The sequence below is a fragment of the Notamacropus eugenii genome, chromosome 3, assembly GCF_028372415.1.
Source record: "Notamacropus eugenii isolate mMacEug1 chromosome 3, mMacEug1.pri_v2, whole genome shotgun sequence".
Lineage (NCBI taxonomy): Eukaryota > Metazoa > Chordata > Mammalia > Diprotodontia > Macropodidae > Notamacropus > Notamacropus eugenii.
In genome coordinates, this window is record NC_092874.1 from 381,613,249 (window position 1) to 381,634,002 (window position 20,754).

Below are 20,754 nucleotides of genomic sequence, written 5' to 3' on the forward strand. Positions count from 1 at the left end.
CAATGCTACTTTCTCATGTAGACTCACTCCCAGGGGCTTGTCAACATGGTGCCCCCTTTTCATGGGCCTTCCTTTCATTTCAAATCTTCAGGAGAAAAAAAATTCGAATTTGTAACTCTACTTTCAAGTTAGTCTTCCTTCATTTAAAAAAAAATACACAAAAGAGAATAAGAAGACATTTAGAAGGGACATGGACAAGCAATTTGTGGCTACTGTATCAAATTTAACAGATACTTAAAAAACAAGCTGTATGTAACAAAGTTCACAATTTTCTTTCGTATGCCATCCTTTATGTTCTTCGTAAATGTTCATACTTGTTGATATTTGTCAAGGATATAAATAAAAAAGAAAATTTACATAAAATAGTCTTGCAGAAAAAACAAATATGATTTGCAGTGTTTAAATGTGTATCAAGTGTTGTGCAGAGACATGTTACAAGATTATAAAAAATATGGACATACTTTTAAGGATATGATAATGTGATACAGACAAAAATGATGAAAAGCAGAGCGGAAGCACAGAATCTTAGAAGAAGCCCTAGAATTCGGAAGAAGTGATTCTAGCCCCAGCTTTGCCTCTTATACTACCTCTGTGGTCAGTAGCCTTTCTGCGCCTCAATTTCCCCATTTGTAAAGTTGGAATAATAATACCTTTCCAGTCTACCTTGCAGGGTTGTGAAGAACAAATAAGAGAAGAGATGTGAAAGTGCTTTGAAAAAGGTGAAGTTTTAGACTGACTAGATTAGACAACATGTTCCAGACATGTTACCAGACATGTTCTAAATAAAGCTAAAGACTGAATTTGTTGTTGTTGAGTCATTTTAGTCTTTGTGATGGCATTTGGGCTTTTCTTGGCAAAGATACTGGAAAGGTTTGCTATTTTCTTCTCTAGTTCATTTTAAAGATGAGAAAATTGAGGCCAGTGGGGATTAAGTCACTTGCCCAGGGCCACACAGCTAGTTAATGTCTAAGGCTAGAATTTGAACTCAGGTCTACTTGAATCCAGGCCCAGTACTCTATCTACTACACCACCTAACTGCCCAAAATCAAGTAGACAGTTTCAAATCCTGCTTCTACTACTAACTAGTTAGCTGACCATAAGCAAGTTACTTACCTTTCTGAACCTCAATTTCTTGGTCTTCGAAACAGGACAAACTTAATAGGGTTTGATAGGTAAGATTCAAATGAGGTGATGTATGCAAAGTCCTTTGAAAAATTTAAAATGCTGTAATAGATGTCAGCTTTTATTATTTTTTTGTTTTACATGTAGGGTACTTCAGTGGAGGAATCTTCCTCCTCAATTCAGATAAACAATTATTGTGCAATTTATAGGCCTGTATGTGGTTTGACCACCAGCATACTTTACCAAGGTCAGAGGCTCTTCTGATGCTGGTGATCTGATCACTGACTTTTCCCAAACCTCTCACCTCTTCTCATGTCCTTTCTAAGCATGATCCAGGCTACTTTTCCTATTACTGCCCCTCTTAGTCTCTCCATTCCAACCCTTCTTGTCTATTAGCTGTTCCTTCCTTAACTAGCTTTGTGTGAGTCTGTGTGTCTCCCACAGGATATAAAGGAGATTATTATAGAAATTATTAGATTATTGTTATAAAGGAGATATGTCCAGGAGATCAGAAAGCATTGGGGAAGGGGGCTCTTCTGATAGAATGGGTCTCTCTGGGAATAGCAGAGGGATTCCTAGGACTAGCATGATCTAGTCAGGCTTCAAGGGGTAATGATCACTAATGGAAACTGTCCCAGACTAGCCTAATTAAACTTCTATTTAAAAACATTTATTAAGCATCTACTCTGTGCCAAACACTACACTAGGCACTGAGGATACGATACAAAAAAGTCAAACATTCCCTGCAATGAGTCTACTTTCTAATAAGAAGCGACAATACACAGAAAAGAGTAGTATCCAGGGAGCTGTTTTTGTAGGGAGTTACTGGGATGGCGGTAAAATCTTATAAAGCTGATTGTCATGCCATTTCCAGAAGCAATGGTAGTGCTGATTTGATTACTGTTCCCACAGCAAGGGGGAGGAGGGTGTTGATTACCTCCCACCCCACCCCCACCCCACCCCCACCCTACCCCCACCCTACCCTTTTGTGCCTCCCTTTGTATTTTGTCTCCCAGATTAGATTATAAATTCCTTGAGGTCAGGGACTATCTTCATTTTTCTTAATTGTATTCCCACTGCTTAAAACCATGCCTGGTACACAGTAGACACTTAATAAATGTTTTTGAATTCAATTAAAATTACCCTGCCCTCAGCTGCAGAGCGGATGGAAAGATCTATGGGGTGAGTGGGGAAGACAGAAGAGTGAAGGCAGGCAGGGAAGGTGCTCCACAGTGGTGGCAGGTTTTAGGACCAGGAGACCAGAATAGAGTTTGTTGATATGTAGATTAGGGAAGTTTAGACTCAATTACCAAGCAGGATGATTTAGTCTTAGGACAGATTTTTGGTCTAAGATTCTGACTGTTTCTACAATAAAGGGCAATCCAAGTGGTTCAGCAGGTAGAGTGCCAGGCCTGGAGTCAAGAAGACTCATCATCTTCCTGAGTTCAAATCTAACCTCAGATTAACTAGCTGTGTGAACCTGGAGAAATCACTTAACCCTGTTCACCTCAATTTCTTCACTTGCACAATGAGCTAGAGAAGGAAATGGCAAACCACTCCAGTGTCTTTCCCAAGAAAGCCCCAAATGGGGTCATGAAGAATCAGACATGACTGAAATACCTGAACAATAATATTATCATGGTAGAACGCTTATGAAGAAGACAAATACATCTTTCAGAGTGGTTCTGATTTTCTTTATACTTTGCTTTTCACGAATAAAGATCGGTAGATATAATTAGAAAGACAGTGGAAGGGAAGGGATGATGCATCTTGAAGGGAAGGGATGATGCATCTTGGATATTTTTACACTCAACTACTGGACCGGCTGAAGCTGTTGCCTATATTAATTCTGACTCTTGCCTGAATACCTGTCTGCCAATGGGACTCATTTCTCATCCATATTTTTTCCTTTATTTAGAGAATCATGGAATTGTGACTGGGGTAGGGGGAGAGAAGAAGGGAGACTCAGAAGTAAACTAACCTAATCCTTACCTGAACAAGCATCCCCTCTGCAATATCCCTGAGAAGTGGTCATCCAGTCTCTGCATAAATGCTTCTCATGATGGGAAATTCACTACCTCACAATGCAGTCCACTATATTATTGGGGCAATTCTGTTGTTATCGTTCGTCTTTCATTCTCAAAGAGAAACAACAACATCACAAGCGTGATGTCCTGACTTGCACATGAATTGGTCTTGAGTGAGGCAGAGCTACACAGTCATTAGCCTTGCTCTCTGCTTCAGAGTCATAGGAGTCCAGAGATGAGATAAAGGTTAAGACAAGTAGTGATGGTCTGGGATCTCTAGTAGTTAAGGAAATCTTTCCTTATGTTGGACCAAAATCTAGTTCTCTACCTAATGCTGTCTTCTACACTCTAGGTCCAACTGGTACAAAACATCATTTTTATCTTTGTACAAATATATCTTTCCCCAGCCTATAGCATGTGCTCAAAACATGTTTGTGGAGTTGAATTCTACAGTCCTTCCTTCAAACACTTGAAAACAGCTTTCCCATCTTCTCTAAGTCTGAATTCTCTTCTTTCTCTGACCTAAATCTCATCAAATCCTTCAATCCATTTACCCATGGCATGGTGTGAAATTCTTTCCATATCTTGGTTCCTGTTATCTAGATATGCTTTTCCAATTTATCACTATCCTCCCTAACATGTTTCCTAGACCTGAAGACAAGATTCCCAATGTGTTCTGCCTAGTTCAGAGGGCAGAATATAAGCTTTCTCATTCAGGATGCTCTGCTTCTCTTAATTACACTATATCAGCAAGGACCTTGGCATATGCAGGAGGGCCTGCTGTACAGGTTCTTAGATCTGTTTTCCAAAAGGAAAACAATTTTTGAAGGGTCGACAATCTACTTTAATCAAGCACATATATCGTTCACTTAGTTCAGGGGGAGAAAAAGTCAGCACCCTGAACTTCAGAGAAAATACAGACAGAAATAACAAACAGAAAGACCAACAGACAGGGCTTCCAACTGTCTGATCATAGACAATACATACATCATTACCAGAGAGAGAAGCACCAACATCTGGGTTTTCAAAGCTAGGGGGCTCTTTAAAACAGCTTCCTAGAGTCTCATCTGGCACAGGAACCTTCTTCTAAAAACTAAGCCCTAAAGCAAAATCTCTCTCTCTCTCCATACATATATATAGAGAGAGATATAGATATAGATATAGATATAGATATATAGTATATACACCTCTCTCTCCATACATATATAGATATAGATATAGATATAGATATAGATATAGATATAGATATAGATAGTATATATACTCTTTTCAGGACACCACCCCTTGTGACCCAGGTGTGGGTCTTCATACAAAACAAGTCTTTCCTAATCAAGCCTCCCTCAGTAGCCCCACCTGAGACCTATCAATGCACAGAAGATTTTTAATTCCCATTACATACACCCAAAGATTACATTAGCTTTCCTGGCTGCTGAGTCACACTATTGACTCATATTGGACAGTCAGTCCATTAAACTCCCTGACCTTTTTCACATAAACTTTGTCTAGTCATGTCTCCACCATCCTCTATTTGTGCAGAAGGAACTTCTGAACCAAAATTTAGGACTATAAATGTATTCCTATAAAATTTCATCTTGGAATTACCATCCTGGGGCCAAACTGTTCATACCAGTGAGTCTGAATGCTAAATTCCAGAGCCCACAATATTCCTCTCTGCATCAGTCATACACCACATGTGTTTTCATTTGAAATGGTCAGTCAATAAGCATTTATGAAGCATTTATGTGTCAGGCACAGTCCTAAAGGCTGGAAATACAGAGAAACAAAACCAGTCCCTGCCCTCAAGGAACTCACAGTCTAATGAGGAAGTACTTTGGGAGGTTGGTCAAAATCCATCACATAACTAGAAAATTGCATTCTAGCTGATGATCTAGTTGATGATCTAGTTTGATAATATAGGATGGGTAATCTGTTGACTGTCCTGGGTCCCAGCAGTGTGTACAAAATGACTCCTCTTCATTCCCTTTCAGGCTGTTCTCCTGACTCTTCTGGACTTTCTCTACTATGCTCCAGAAACCACTTCACCCTGAAAGCTCACCTTACCCCTGGATTTCACACCTCAGCCCTGGAGCTTCTCCTTCTGATTGGCTGTTCTTCCAGATCTTCCAAGGAAGAGGCCCAGGCCAGCTGAATCTTAATTCCTCTCTAGGCTACACTCCTGACTCTCCCAGATTTTTCTCTATAATTCTATTCCCCCCACATACATATACCTTCCCCACCTAACTTGAGTATAAACACTCAAGCAGAATAAATACATATATGATGATAATGCCTCCCTTTTGCATTAGCTTCTAATGATTCTAGTGTGCAAAGTATATTGCATTACCAAATTTCTGAAAATTGCATACTTCCAGCAAAACTGCTGAAGTAAAATTGCTGCAGTTAAAATGTGATGGATGTATTGGAGCAATCCTCCAAAAACACTGGATTTTTTAAGTAAAGGGGAAAATCAGAATTGTTATGAAGCATCCTACAAGTTGAGGGGAGCCTGTCTGAAATTGTTCTTGATCATAAAACTCTCACTGACAGCAAACAGTCTAAACTACTTGTAATTTTGTTAGATTCAGAATAAAATTGAACTGAAAACATGTTTTTTTTTTTTTAAGTCCAGTATTATTTAGTGGTAAGCATTATAAGAATTGAAAATTTTTTTTACTGTAAGGATATTTTCTTGTTGCTTAGTTTTTTCAAACATTTCTGATTCTTTGTGACCTTATTTGGGGTTTTCTTGGAAAAGATGCTAGTTATTTGCCATTTCCCTCTCCAGCTCATTTTATAGATGAGGAAACTAAGCCAAACAGAATTTAAATTACTTGCCCAGGGTCACAGCTAGTAAGTATTTGAGATTAGAACTCCAAAAGATGAGTGTTCCTGATTCCAGGTTTGGTGCTTTCTCTGCTGTGCCATCTAGCAGCCCTGGGAGAATACTACCAAAATTTTATTTATGTGAAGTATGTTACCCAGAGCCATAACTAGTAAACTGAACCTAGAGAAAATTCAGCTGGAGACTAAGGAACCAACAACAGCAGACAATTTGACCACAAGTGCAGTGTCATTGGAAGAAGGGTATTGTGTCCTGTAGAGAGCCAGAGCCTTGCCATCATTGAGGGTCAGGAGGGAAGTTAAACCCTGGGAGAGGGGAACCATGATAAAGGAGGAGACAATACATGTGGAAGGTTTTAGCTGTGAATAAGATGAAAGAGTCCCATGGTCCTTAAGGTGCGACAGCAAGGCAGATTGTAATTTTCGTCTTTAATGTCATTTTCACTGAGAAAATTATATCAGTTTCTGATGTTAAACCATATGGCAGTGCCAAGGACTTTGGTGGCAAAAACTTTCTTTTCTGGGTCATCTGTAGTTGTGTCTGTAGAACCTGAAGGAGTTATGGCCAGGCTGCATCTTCCATGATGATGACCAAGGACCCTGGGCTGGAAGCTTTGCTATTCCCAAAGTTCTTGGATTCTGGACTGTTTCCATCAGGTCTTAGGGGAGGTGGAGGTCAATGTAGTGGTGCTATCTGACTCACCTGGTAACTTCAAAGATCAGTTTCAGATCCCATCTTCTTTACGAAGTCTTGCCTAGTTCTTCCAGTCCTCACTGATCTGTCCTTTTGTTCTCAACTCTGACAGTACTTAGGGTTCACATCAGTCAGTTTAATTATATGTCCTCTTTATATATTGCTTTTGTTTATTTGAGGAATGGTATTTTTGTCTACCAACTAGATTGTAAGCCTCTTGAGGTCAGGGCCTTGCCTGGTACAATTGTCTGTATGCCTCATAATGTGTAGCACAACACTGGCGTTGGCTTAAAAAGGTCAAGGTCTCCCACTGCATCCTTTAGTCATCCTGATCTATATCTGGCCATTGGAGCCAAATGGCTCCAGGGAAGAAAGTGAGGTTGGTGACTCTGCACAGCCTTGCCTCACTTAAATCCAATTCACTTGCAAGTCATGGCATTATCTTCCTGATGTCACAGTCCTCTTCGATAACAAAGGACAAATCATACAAGCACAAGACTGAACACAGAGTAGGAGATCAATAAATGCTTACTGATAGATCTGGAGTGTTTTCTTCTTAAAATTTCCTTAAAGAGAAGGATTTTGGAAAACAGTGTGCTTAAGAGGAAAGTGGAATCTCAGGAACAAATGGAAAGGTTGACAGAACTCAAACTAAGCATGGTACCATGGGAAGTATGCTGAATTTTGCATAAAGGACCTGAGTTTGAATTCTAGTTCTGCTGCTTATGTGACTATGGATGTCATTTCTCCTGCCAGGGCCTGTTTCCTCATCTGTAAAATGGAAGGACTGAACTCAATGGTCCCTGCTAGGTCTAAGTAGTAATCATGTGATCCTGAATGTGGGCATTGAAATGTAGAAAGGAGCAAAATCTTAATATTGATTTTTAAAATATAGTGCAATTTTTATTTACATTTATATAAGGTTGGCAAAAATCATTAGTTAAAATAAGAAGCTACCAAATGGAATATTCCCAGGGTAGTTATGATCCATTTGAGTCGCTCTCAGACCTAATCTATCCCAGTTGCCTAACCCTATCTGCAGATCTACCATGCACAAGCTTCCCACCAGGGGCCTTTATCTACCCAGGTGTCTCTCTCTGTTTGTGTGTGTGTGTGTGTGTGTGTGTGTGTGTGTGTGTTTCTCTCTCTGTCTGTTTGTGTCTCTCTCTGTCTGTCTGTCTCTGTCTTTGTCTCTCTCTGTCTGTCTGTCTTTGTCTCTGTCTCTCTTTTTTGTCTCTCTCTGTCTCTATCTCTGTCTCTCTCTCTATCTCTGTCTCTGTTTCTCTGTCTTTCTTTGCCTCTCTGTCTCTCTTTGCCTCTCTCTGTGTGTCTCTCTGTCTCTGTCTGTCTGTCTGTCTGTCTGTCTCTCTCTCTCTCTCTATATATATATACATAAAATATATGTCATTTTCTCATAATTTCCCTTCCTCCAATAGAACCCTCCCTTATTACAAATTACTAAACAAAACAAACCCATTGGTCATGTCTAACAATGTACGCTTCATTCTGCACCTATTTTCCATCACCTTTCTGAGGAAAGAAGGGAATCCTGCTTCTTGGTCCTCTGAAATCATAACTGGTCACTGTACTGATAAGAGTTCTGATATTTGTGAATGTTGTTCACCTTTACATTGTTGTAGATGTTGTTCTCCCAGAACTATTTGCTTCATTTGGTCTGAATTCCTACAAGTTTCCCCAAGTTTCTCTCACATTTCCACATTCAGTATATAAAAATGGCCCGATGTGAGTGTCCCAAAAGTCTTAGTGCTGATTTAAACTTATTAAAGCTTAAAAGTATACGAAAATTTTTGTGACACCCTATATATTCATCTGACCCAATTTGTTTAGCCATTCCCTAATGGATAGGCACCCACATTGCTTCTAGTTCTTTGTCACTTGCTATTCCAGACAAACAACATTTTGTCTCCCATTTCTGTGCCTTAGTGCAGACTGGTTCCCACACCAGGTATACACTCCCTCCTCCTCCCCTCTGTCTCTTAGTCTCTGAACAACTTAAGGACCACCTCTTCAAGTGGCATGCCTTCAGGGACCATGCCTAGGGAGACCTTTCAATGGCTTCAAGAAATTACTTAAATTTATTTTCTATGTATTTTCATTTACATATCTTTATGCATATTTTTCTTTCCTTCTTCCTCTCTCAGTAGAAGTAAATCTCTTGAGTACAAAGACTTTTTTCATTTTTGTCTTTATCCATATTAACTGATACAGAGCCTGACACATGGTAAATGCTTGAGAAATTGAATTACTATAACAAAAGTGATGCTATAAATATTTTTATATCTCTAAGTTCTTTTTGTCTGTCTTTGAAAAAGGAAGCTCATTTTGTGATTAGTGAAGGAGAGGAATAGCTTGGGGGCAATCAGTAAGGAGAAAGTTTATGCTGATGAAAGAATTTGTTCCTGAGAAGTCAGTGACATCTTCAGCTGCTGGAAACAAGGAAAAGAGAGGATGGAAGGTAGGGTCATAAAGAAAGCACTGGATGTAGAAGGAGAAGTACCAGGTCTTGGCTCCTGCTTCTTCCATTTACTACTGATGTGACCTTGGCAACTCACTGTATCTCTCTGGGACTCTATTTGCTTGTCAATTAATCAATCATAAAGTCTTTTTTAAAATTATTTTAATAATTATTTTTAATTTCTTTTCAATGAACAAAAATCGATTATATCTTCTTCCTATCTTCACTGTCTCCTCCCACTCTATAGGAAAAGAAAGAGAAAAACAAAACCTTTGTAATAAATACAAATAGTCAAAACAGAACAAATTAGCCCATTGGCCATGCCCCAAAATGAGTGTCTCATTCTTAACCCTGAGACCATATCCTCTCTTTCATCATGGGTTTCCTAGAATTGAGGCTGGTCATTGTATTGTTCAGAGTTCTAAAGTCTTTGAAAGCTGTCTTTACAATGTTTTTATGGTTGTACAATTTGTCCATTTCATTCTGTTCACTTGATTCTGTATCAGTTCATACAAGTCTTCCCAGGTTTCTCTAAGACCATCTCTTCTGTCATTTCCTATGGCACAACAATGCTCCATTATCTTCAAATACCACAATTTCTTTGGCCTTTCCCCAATTTGATGGGCATCTCCTTAGTTTCCAGTTCTTTGACACCACAAAAAGTTACAACCACATACAACAAAACAAAAAGTTATAACCACATCACATTAGTACATATAATTCTCTATTTAGAAATAACTAAAACAATAACACTTTAAGGCTTAAAGATTGAGATGATCCTAGGACAAGGCTGAAGATTTCAGTTTCTAGACTGCAGTCTGTTATATGGATTAATATATAGATATGGATGTATATCTATATCTCTAGATAAATCTCTACCTCTATGTCTGTGTGTGTGTGTGTATATATATTTCACCTGGTAGGTAAGTACAGTGCTGCTCTCACCATACTTGACCTGAAGAACTGCAACTTGGCCCAGGTGTGTTCATCCTTCATTGTCAAAGAAGACCATACTATCAGAGAAATAATCACATGACTTGCACTTGACTTTGTTTTGAGTGAGGGAGGGCTGTGCAAGTCACTAGCCTCACTTCTCCTCCAGAGCCATCTGAATCCAGTAACCAGATATTCATCAGAATGACTGGAGATGACCCAAGATGAGGCAACTGGGGTTAAGTGACTTGCCCAAAGTCACACAGCTAGTGAGGGTCACGTGTCTGAGGTAAGATTTGAACTCAGGTCCTCTTGACTTCTGCAGTGATGCAGTGCTTAGTCTCATGTGTCACATGTTCTGCCAAAGTCTTTTCCCACAAATCAGTTCCTGATGGCATTGTATTTCTTTTCAAACTTCTTTTTGATATGGACTGTAATGTCCTTTTATATGCTATACTTCTCCAAGGCCTTAATAACACATTCTATGGAGTCCTACTGCATCTCCTCTGATGTGTCTGAATTTTTGATTATGGCCTTGCGGTCCCACATGGTGTAACACACATGGTGACCTCAAGTAAGGGGAACTGGTGGCTTTGACAGGCACTGGACAGTAAGGACTCAGGCACTCCAACACAGTAGGTCCTTTTGGTGCCAAAGCATATTTCCATCAAGTATTTATTAAGAGCCTAGGATGGGTCAGGCATTCTGTTAAGCTACTGAGACACAAAGACCAGGTCCTTTCCCTCAAAAAGCTCACTTCTAAAGAGGGAGGAAGATAGCAGTGGTGACATATCTCTATAATCTCTCCTACAGGGAAGCTAGGGCTGGTGGGTCCCTTGAGTTTGAGAGTTCTAAGCCATTTGGATGTCTGCACTAATTAATGCCAATGGAGTGAACCACCAGATGCTGTGGGGTGTAATAAGGAGAATGGAAGTCGGCTGAATAAGGGAGTAGTGAACTAGCCTGACTCAGAAACAGCAGGTACAGATCAGTAATGGGTTCACCCATAAGGGGCCTGTGACCTTCCAGCCTGTGTGAGATCTAGCCACAAAATAATAAACACATCCATAAAAATAAAGGAGGAAATAAGATGTAAATTAATAGGTACATATAAGATACATGTAGAGTATATGAAGGGTAACTTTAGGGGGAATTGGACTTGATCAAACAAGTGTCAAACAAGGTGTCAAACAAGCAACCTGAAGGCCACATTTGGCAGTTATACTCCCTAGTGCATCTTGAAACAAATTAAAATGTACTGGGGAAATATTCAGAAAAATAAATCATACATAGATAACATTATATTTTAAAACTAAGCCAATATGCAGTCCACAGGTATCCTTATATACAGCTTAGTGACTCTCATTTCTACGTGAGTTTGACACTGTTGGACTAGAAGACCTCTGCATTTCCATCCAATTCTAAATCCTAAGAATAAAGAAAGATCTTTTGACTGAAGGAAGAATAGTTGCATTATTAGAGAAAGGAGATGAATTTATATATCCTGGAGAGAAAAGATGTTTAGAGAATCAGCTTGGGCCCCAATATACATGCCAATCCTCCTTTAGAGGGGTCAGGAAGACTCTCTGCCTATCTTTTAGATTCCAGTGTAAGTGAGAAATGAATCTGGCATACCCCAGAGATTGCTACTGACTGGTCACCAGACTGAGGCACTGTCTGATCTTGACTCTGCAGCATGATTCCAGGGCCCTCTGTTGCCATAACAACTGGATTCCAGCTTTAAAAATAGCAACTTATTTTTCATTCAAAATCTTTTGCCCTCAGAACCAAAAAAAAAAAATTAAATCTATTTTTGGGCTTGATCTTCATTTTAGGTATCCCTTCAGGTATCCTACCTAGCATTGTGCCAGGGTCTGTCCTGATTCTCCTAAAGAAAAAAAATGCTGAGGATGATGTGTTAAGTTGTTATGTTAAGTAATAGGAAAGGGGTAGTGGGATAGCAGGGAAGAGAGAACTCTCTGGGGCACTGTCAACAAGGCTCCTCAGCTTCTCTTGTTGGAGGTAACCCTAGCACCATTTACCTGCCTGCCTGCTATCTGTGAGCTCTCCTGATACTAAGGGAAAGGTCTTTGACCCACAGGGAGTGGGGCAAGACTTCCAGGAGGAGAGAAGGCAGCCAAGTGGGTTAGTATATAAGCCTTTTTCTTTTGTCAAGCAGAATGTTGATTCTCCTTATCTCCTCCCCCCAAATTTCTAAGTGAGATGGAGAAGGTATCAACATCAGTTAAAGGCAGAAGTCTTGGATTTTTTTTTTCTCCATCATGCCTTACCAAGTGAAAAACTAGACTATAGTAGAAGGTGTGCTTCTAGTGCAAGTGGAAGGTATGTCTACAGAGTAGGTGACCCTCAGGAGTAAAATATCTGGAGAGTAGGTGTGAGGTAAAATAGTAGATAGGCCAGAGAGAGCATCATGGGAGACTGAGTTATGCCTAGTGCTCTTTTCTACTTTCTGGATGAATAAGATGTACATAGAGGTACAAAATCATAAAGAAAAAGTGGTTTCATAAGAATGACACTGAACTGAAAGTCAAGAGAACTGGGTTCTAGAGCTGCCTCTGGCACCAGCTAGCCAGGTAACCTTGTGCAAGTCATTTAAACCTCCTGGGGCCTCAGTTTACTACTCTGTCAAATAAGGAGCTGCAACTACTAGAGGAATGTTAGTTCAGATTCATATAGCACTTTACAGACTTCAAAGTATTTCCCCCACGACAATCCTATAAGCATAGCTATAGAAACTGAAGGGGTTTTAGAGGACATCTAGTCCTCTAACTGAGGAAACTGAGAAACTGAGACCTGGGGAAATTAAGGGATTCCACCAATTGTCACATAGATAAGAAGTGTCACATAGATAAGAGTAGGATTTGAAACAAGAGGCTCTGACTCCAGAATCAGTGCTCTTTCCACTACACCACACTGCCTCCCAATGAGGTAGGCAGTTCAAGGAAACAAGGAAACAGGCTCAGAGATGCTAAATAACTCGTCAAAGTCAAGTAGCTGGTGAGAAGCAGAGCTGGTTTTCCCGCTTTAGTTTTCTGATGCCAAGATTCCAACTCTAATAATCTACTATTTTATGGTATTTCCTCATTTACGACTTTGCCCCACCCTAGCCCCCATAAATCCATGTTCACTCAATGACTTAAAGGAAAGATATCTTGTAGAAAATAACCCCTCTGTTTCTTCTTCCACCTTTTCTATCTAGCACTTTAATTTAGAGAATCTAACAGAGAAAGAAAAAAATCCTCTCTTAAGGGGAGGGATTGGGGATCTTGGGAAACAAGTTGAAGTCCCAGCTCTGAAGTCAGATGACCTGTGTCAAATCCTGCCTGTGACACTTAATGCCTTTGTACCCTTGGAGAAGTCACTTTACTTCCATGAGAATACTCTTGTGTAAAAGGAAAGGTTTGGAAAATCCCTTCCAACCTTCGATCTGGGTTCTAAATTCTTTGACTTCTCTAAGTCTGTTTTTTCCATCTGTAAAAATGAACTTAATACTCATTTCACTGGTCTCATATTGTATGGGGGATGAGGATTAAATAATAAATATTTATAATAGCCTTTTGTAAACTTGAAAGGTCTGTGTGTATATTATTAGTAAATATAAGGAGGAGGAACACTGGAGAAAGGACATTGCATAAACCTAAATTTAAGGCTGACTCTAATCGATTCCAGATCTGGGTAGATGCAGATTTTGAATTGAAAGGGGTGGGGGAAGAGATTCCGCAAAGGTTTGTTCCGATTTTTAAAAATATCACTAGAGATGGCAGCTATTTCCCCCTACAAAAACTCTTTACTACCCAGACTCTTTCTCCCTCTCCTTTCAGGTTTTTTGGCCGAGTTTCCTTGGGTTTCTGAAACCTGTCCACTCTGCTCAACAACTAACTACTCCCTAAATTCAATCCTACTAGAACTCCCTGCTCCCCACTCCATCCCACCCACCCTTTTGCACCTTCCCCCTCCACCCTTCCGCCCCCCACCTCACTCCGTTCTGCCCAGGCAGAGCTAGTCCTCAGGCAGGGGATGTATCAGACACTGAACTCATCCTCCACGTGGTCTTTGAACCGGGATGAGGCAGCTAATATTGCGGGGTGAGCAAGGGCGACCCCTCAAGAGCTGCACAGGCAGAACAGGCTTTGTTCTGGGCTAATACAGCTGATCCTCGGTAGGTACCCAATCAACCATCAATCCCATCTGAAGTCATTGTAATAAGGTAGTACGATGTAATGGCAAGAGAGGGGGATAAAAATAGGGTCTTGGGGTGCAAGTTTTCACGAGAAGTCTAGATTTTCGAGCACAGGTAGCCCTGGTCCGGGGGTATCCTTCTCAAGCAGTAGGTTTTCTCCCCTGCTCGGTCTGAATAACTGTTGCTTACCGTCTTCATTCTTTCTGAATCTCCGCGGACGGTTTCCCCTCTGTCCCGTGAATCATTCTCTACGCAGGGATGGGCAAAGGTTGGGATTGGGGGTGGCGTAGGAAGAGATCCAAGGCCAGGGAGGGGTAAACGGGGACAATGACTGCCAAACTCCCCTCCCCATCTACCTCCGCCTCTTCGAGGGGCCCGGGGAGCGCGCTCTCTCGCAGCGGGCGGTGTGCTGGAGAGTGTAGCGGAGTAGGGAGGGGCTGCGGGGCAGGAGGGTGCTGTGGGGACAGCAAAGCCTAGTATAGTGAATCTGAACCCAACAGCCGGCCCTCGTGGGTGGGGGGCTAGACAGAGCTCTTTGCGCCAGCCCCTGGCTGCTGCTCTGGGATGATGAGCATCCCAAAGGCATCTCTACGTTTTAAATTTGCATACCCACTTCCCCAGGGCGGGGGTGTGGGGTGTTGTGGTTATAGCTCAGCTACAGCCGCTGGAGACGGCTAAGGCGATTGATTGGGCTGGTCGATCTGAGGGTAGGGGCGGGGTCCCCCTCCCTCCCGGGTCCCTCCTCTTTCACCATCTGCTTTGGGATTTGGCTTCGGTCACTAAGCTCCCTCCTGTCCTAGTGTTTTCCCTCCTCCCTTCTCCCCTGCTCAGTGGAAGGGGCCTTTGACAGACTTTCGGGGGAGGGGGGAGGAGGGACTGAGATTAAAGAGGGAATTGCGACCCCGAGTGGAGACAGAGACAGAGCTGGAGAAGCAAGAGTTGGCCCTCTTCCTTCTACTCCACAAATCTGAGAGAAAGCAGTTACCCCCCAACCTGCTGCTGAACGGGCGAACCCGCGCCAGGGATTTTAACCTGCTGCTCTTCTGAATTAAGCTCTTTCCGTCCCTGATTTGTTTCCTCACTTCCCTCCCCTTCCCTCCGCCGTCTCCTCCCCCCTTAACCCCCCCCCCCCCCCCCCCCCGCCTTCGTTTTCTCTCTGCCTCCTTCCAAGTTTCCTTCTTCACTTGGACCAGAGCAGAATTCTGATGGAACTGCAAAGATGTTCGTATCCAGGCTCCTGGATTTTCAAAAGACAAAATATGCAAGGTAAAGCTGACACTTGCATGCCTAACAACCCCCTTCCTCCTCTGCGTCCAATTTCCCTTAATAGTTGGGGTACGGGTGAGGGCTAAGTCTTCTCACCTCAAGAGAGGAGGAAGACACTTGTGGGCTACATCCCGGGGAGTCTACCGAATCCTTTGAGAATAGGCTTATTTGGGATGTGAGTGTGGCTCCCATGCGCATCGTTTATCTTACTCCCCACCACCCTGAAGAATTCAAAAAGAAAAAATTGTTTAAAACAGGGAGAAAAAAAATTCTTTCTGATATAGAGGGCAGGTATGGGACCTAACAGAATTATGTTGGATTCAAGAGCACGATTGCTAGGCATAGGAGCAGAGGAAGCTCTACAAGATCCTTTCCTTGAGATCTTGAATTAACTTATGCTTAATTCTCAGGAGCTTGGAGAAGAGGGGAAAAAGAGGGGGAGGGAAGAGAGCGGTATTACTTATGTAGACACTAGAAGACTCAAAGAAAGACAAAAGCAGGAGTGAAAATACAGGACAAAAGAAAGAAGATGTTTCCCTAGAATTCCAGACCTTAAGGATGCCAGACATGATTTTGTGTGTGTCCGAAAAGGTACCATTTTATGTGACTTCTTGGAAACATTTCTCTAAAGGTATGTCTGATGTTTTCATCTCTTTAGAAACCCTCAAGAGATTGGAGCATGCTATTTCACCTGGAAATTGTTGAGGAGTTTTTAGGAATAATTGTAAATTGGTGTAAAAATTATTAAGGAGGTATTCTTAATTCTTCCTGATGTTAAGGGGAAATTATTGGACAGATCATTCTTAAATTATATTTCTGTTCCCATTAAGATGCTATAGTCTTGTTTATAAGACAAACTCTTAAAGTATATCAATGACTGGTGTTTAGAATGACATCATTTGAAAATGAATTGGAAGTAAGTGAAGTTTCTTCCTCTGTCACCAAAAGAAAGGTTAAATCATTCTTCTCTCTGGTTAATACCAATAGGAGAACCTTGACAGCGTGTGTGTAAAAAAAAAAAAGTTGGAAAGAAATGCTACTTGGGAAAAGATATTCAAGCAAAAATGATCACTTTGGCCAACTTCAGACTGAGTTGCCACTGAACTTCCTGATGGTAGGAGGCAGAGGTCACAACTGTGGCAATGTAAGAAGTGTCTAATTGTCAGTTTTGAGTGGATGTTTCAATAGCAAACTTTTCTTTGATGTCTTTCATCTAGGTAACAAGACATAAAAAGTTAGAAAAGTGAGAGGATTGAGCTGTTTTTGTTGAAATAATTAAGGATGCAAGGAGCACTGGAGTAGTCAGTCAATAATGGTTTAGCTGCCAACTATGCTGTATGCCAGGCACTGTGCTAAGTGCTGGAGATACAAAGAAAGGCAAAAGACAAGTCCTTGGGCTCACAGAGCTTAGAGTCTAATGAGGGAGAAGACATGCAAATAACTACATGCAAGCAAAATATAGACAGGAGAATCTGTAGGGAACCAACAGAGGGAAGGCATTAGAATTAAGGGGGATCAGGAAAGGCTTCCTGCAGAAGGTGGGATTTTAGCTGGGAAGCCAGGAGTTAGAGATGAGGAGGGAGAGCATTCCAGGTTTGGGGTGAAGGTCACGAGTCGGTCAAGTCAGTGAAAATTCCCAAAGTGAGGAAATGGAGTATTGTACAAGGAACAGCAACAGAGCCAGTGTCATTGAAGACAGAATATATGGGAAGATGGAGATAATCCAGCTGCCTTTCTCCTCCTCCACAATTCTTTTCCTCATATGCAATTTAGGGGGATAAAATTGTGAAATCAAAGTAATTGCCATGAAATAACAGAATTTTAGAGCCCAAAGTGACCTAAGTGAGCAACTAGTCTAAACTTTTTCACTCTTTCCCCATTTTACAGATGAGGAAATTGAAGCTAAGAGAGGGAGAAGTAACATCCAAGGTCATGGAGTACTAAGTGATACAGCCTTCAACTCAGATTTTCAGAGTCCTTGTATATCTCTTTACTTCCTCCTCCTATTACTTTGCTTTCATAGGTGCAGTTTGGAAAGCAGATTGAAAGATCACATACATTTCTAGCCTGTGGTGTCTTAGGTGCATGCCCCTTTGCCTAATAGCACAAGGGAGATACTAAATTAACTAATGGGCTTTTCTAGTTTTGTGTTTTCACGATTCTATGTGATTGCTTAATCAATATTGATGGATGGTGGTAAGAGGGTCCCAGCGAAGCAGGGACTTCCTACTGTTTTGCTAACAAAATGCCCTTAGACTAGAACATGACCCGTAGAAAAACTGGTGCATGCTTTGTGTTTTGTTGTTGTACACACAAGTAAGGGGCAGCTGTATTTTGATGAGCCCCAGCAACTTTGGAGGTTGCTGGGATGAAGGAGTGCATCTGGATCAGGATTATACATCTGGCAAATTGGGGACTAGGACTGACTGGCTCCCCAGCAGATTTTGTCCCGTGATTACTTCTCTGAACTGAAGGGAATTGGGATTGCTGCAGCTGAGGGAATGTTCCTACAGTGAAAGAATTAGAGTAAGATGTGTTAGAAAGTAATTAAAGCATCATCTCTTCTGTGAAACATAATGTGTGTGTAACTACTTGAGACAAAATTGGCAAGTAAGTATCATCACCATCTACCGTCTACTTCCTTTCCCTTGCCCCTTGGGTTACTTTCCCCATCATTCCTCTCAAGTCTTGATACTCTCCTTTGTTGCTGGTTTCCTCTACTCCAAAAAAGACCTCAGTATCAAGTGTTTAGTCCTGAATAATATTTACCATGGTGATTTCCATCTGCGCAGATATTAAAGTGGCATTTTTAAAGCAAAGGTCTATGTTGCTCCCCTGCTCAATAAACTCCCATAGCTCCTTATTACTTCCAGGATCAAGTAACAAGTCTTCTGTTTAGCATTTAAAGCCCTTCATAACCTGGATCCAATTTACCTTTCCAGCCTTGTCATACATTACTCCCTTCAAGCCTCATAAGGTTCAGTCAAACTGGTCTCACTATTCCTCAAAAGCAGCATTCCATCTCCCATCTCCATACCTTTGCCTAGGCTATATCTTAGGCTGTATCCATGACTTTTCATTTCATCTCTAACTCTTAGAATCCCTTGTTTCCTTCAGAGCTCAGTTCAAATACTACCTCTTACATTAGACTTGTTTCTCACCTTCCCCCCATACTTATACCTCCTCAAATTACTTTGCCTTTGTTTTAGATACACTAATTTGCTATTTGGTATTTACCCTTTGGAATGTAAGTAAACTTCTCAGGGGCAAGGATAATTTCACTTTTGCCTTTGCATCTCCAGGGCCTAGCTCAATGCCTGCCACACTGTAAGCACTAAACAAATCTTTATTTGGTTGGCTGATCTTAAGCCTCATTTTTAGTTGGAAAATGAAAAAGGTTTTTTTTTTTTTTTCAGGAACTCAAGCATCCTTGGAGCAGGGAGCCAGGTGGGGCAGAATTTTTTGGGAGGGGCCCCTAAACATTAGGCAATTAGGTCCCAAATATGTTTCATATCTGTGCTTTCCATCTTTGAAGATGGGATAGGGATGGGACTAGACCTGTGATATCATCAGCGTAGGGAGCTCTTGTTGAGGAATTCTCTCTACCAGTACAAATCTACATCTTCTCTGTAACTTTATTGTCTTAGAAAGTCACCTAGAGCACAGATAAGTTAAGTGAATTTTCCAGGGTCACACTTCCAGTATGTATCAGAGATGGGACTTGAAACTAGATGTTTCTGGTTTCGTGGCCAGCTCTGGGTCCTTTAGGAGAACTTGTCAAAGAAAGAGCCCCCAACACCCTAATGGCTAGAAAGATAATTATCTGGGCATCAAGATACACTCATTTCAATTAAAAGTCAAGACAGTTCTAAGCAAGGGGAAAAATAAACTTAAAGAGAGACATTTTTAAATGATCATATTAGAAGGGATTATTAATTAGAATAATGCATTGAAAATATGAACAAGGAAGGTAGTGTGGAGCACTGTCATACTCTGGACTGGGAAACAGCAGATCTGTGTTATAGTTCCAATTCAAGGGTGAATTCATTGTGTAATCTTAGGTAAGTCAATCAAACCCTCTGTGTCTCAATTTCCAATTCTGTAAAATTGAGGAAGGTGAATTAAATGCTCTCCAAGGTCTCTTCTATTTCTAGAATTCTAAAAGGTGTCTATAATGATGTGTAAGCTTATGCTACAGGAATGCTATAGATATGTAGACAATATACATTGGATGCAGAAATAAAGGTTCTACTTTGTATTTAGAGGCCAATATGAAGTAAGTTGTGCAGTACCATTTGCCAATAGCTCTTCTGGAATGAACTAGAGTAGGGGCCCTGATTTGGTATTTCTTTTAAATCAACTTTTCTCTAGCAGATTGGAAATTCAAATATGACCTCTGAGGAGGAGGATGGACACTCAGAGATATCTCCTATTGCCACACTAACTCTGATTCTTTTGAATGTGGTAAACTTGGAACTAACTACCTGCCTCCAGGTTTGGATAGCCTCTAAGGAGAGATAGACAAATTCTCATAGTGCCCCTATCCCGAATATCTTCAGAGGAGTCAGAATCTCATATAAACCTCTGGTGTTTTCCTCCTCCTTGAAAAAGCAGAGAAAGTAGAGATTTTCCCTCATGCGCTAAGTCTTAATAGCCTTTTGGGTGAGGGCTCTCAGTGTTTCTTGTGTAGAATGAGAAGTTTGGACATCCAGTGATCACCTGGATTGATGCCTGTGTGACCTTGGGCATGTCACCTAACCTTGAAGAGCCTGTTTTCTCATTTGTGAAACTATGGCCTTGGATCAAAAGGCTTCCAAGGTCTTTTCCAGCTTTGTACCTATGATCATATGGATTGATCATTAATAATAATCATTTATTTACTACCTAACATGTGTGAGACTCCCCAAGGGGAATACAGAGAAATATGACACCATTCTTTCTTTCAAGGAGCTTAGATACTAGTTAAGGAGAAAAGATGCATATATAAGTATAATAACAAGACATCATTGTGAAGGAACCTACCTACCTCATCCCCCACCAGCAACAGCTTCTAACCACCTACCACCAACAGGCAGAAAAGCGCTGAAGCCCCAGTAGTGGCAGCTCCCAGGCTACTGTTACTGCTTCCAGACCAGCCCTCATAGACATCATCCTGTGGAGAAGGGGCTGTTCTGACCAACTATTTTTTTTTTTT

The 20,754-nt window shown here is 41.1% G+C and overlaps 1 protein-coding gene and 1 pseudogene across 1 annotated transcript in view; one reads left to right on the forward strand and one right to left on the reverse strand.

Annotated features, from left to right (window-relative positions):
- Nucleotides 1–6,164: 6,164 nt before the first annotated feature.
- On the reverse strand, nt 6,165–10,642 carry LOC140532219 (dynein light chain 1, cytoplasmic-like; annotated as a pseudogene).
- Nucleotides 10,643–14,918: 4,276 nt separating this feature from the next.
- Nucleotides 14,919–20,754, forward strand: part of MMD2 (monocyte to macrophage differentiation associated 2) — a 106,230-nt gene continuing 100,394 nt past the window's right edge. The window contains exon 1 of the mRNA XM_072650484.1: nt 14,919–15,560. Coding sequence (XP_072506585.1) covers nt 15,514–15,560 — 47 coding nt within the window. The 5' untranslated portion in view covers nt 14,919–15,513. The remainder of the gene's footprint in view (nt 15,561–20,754) is intronic.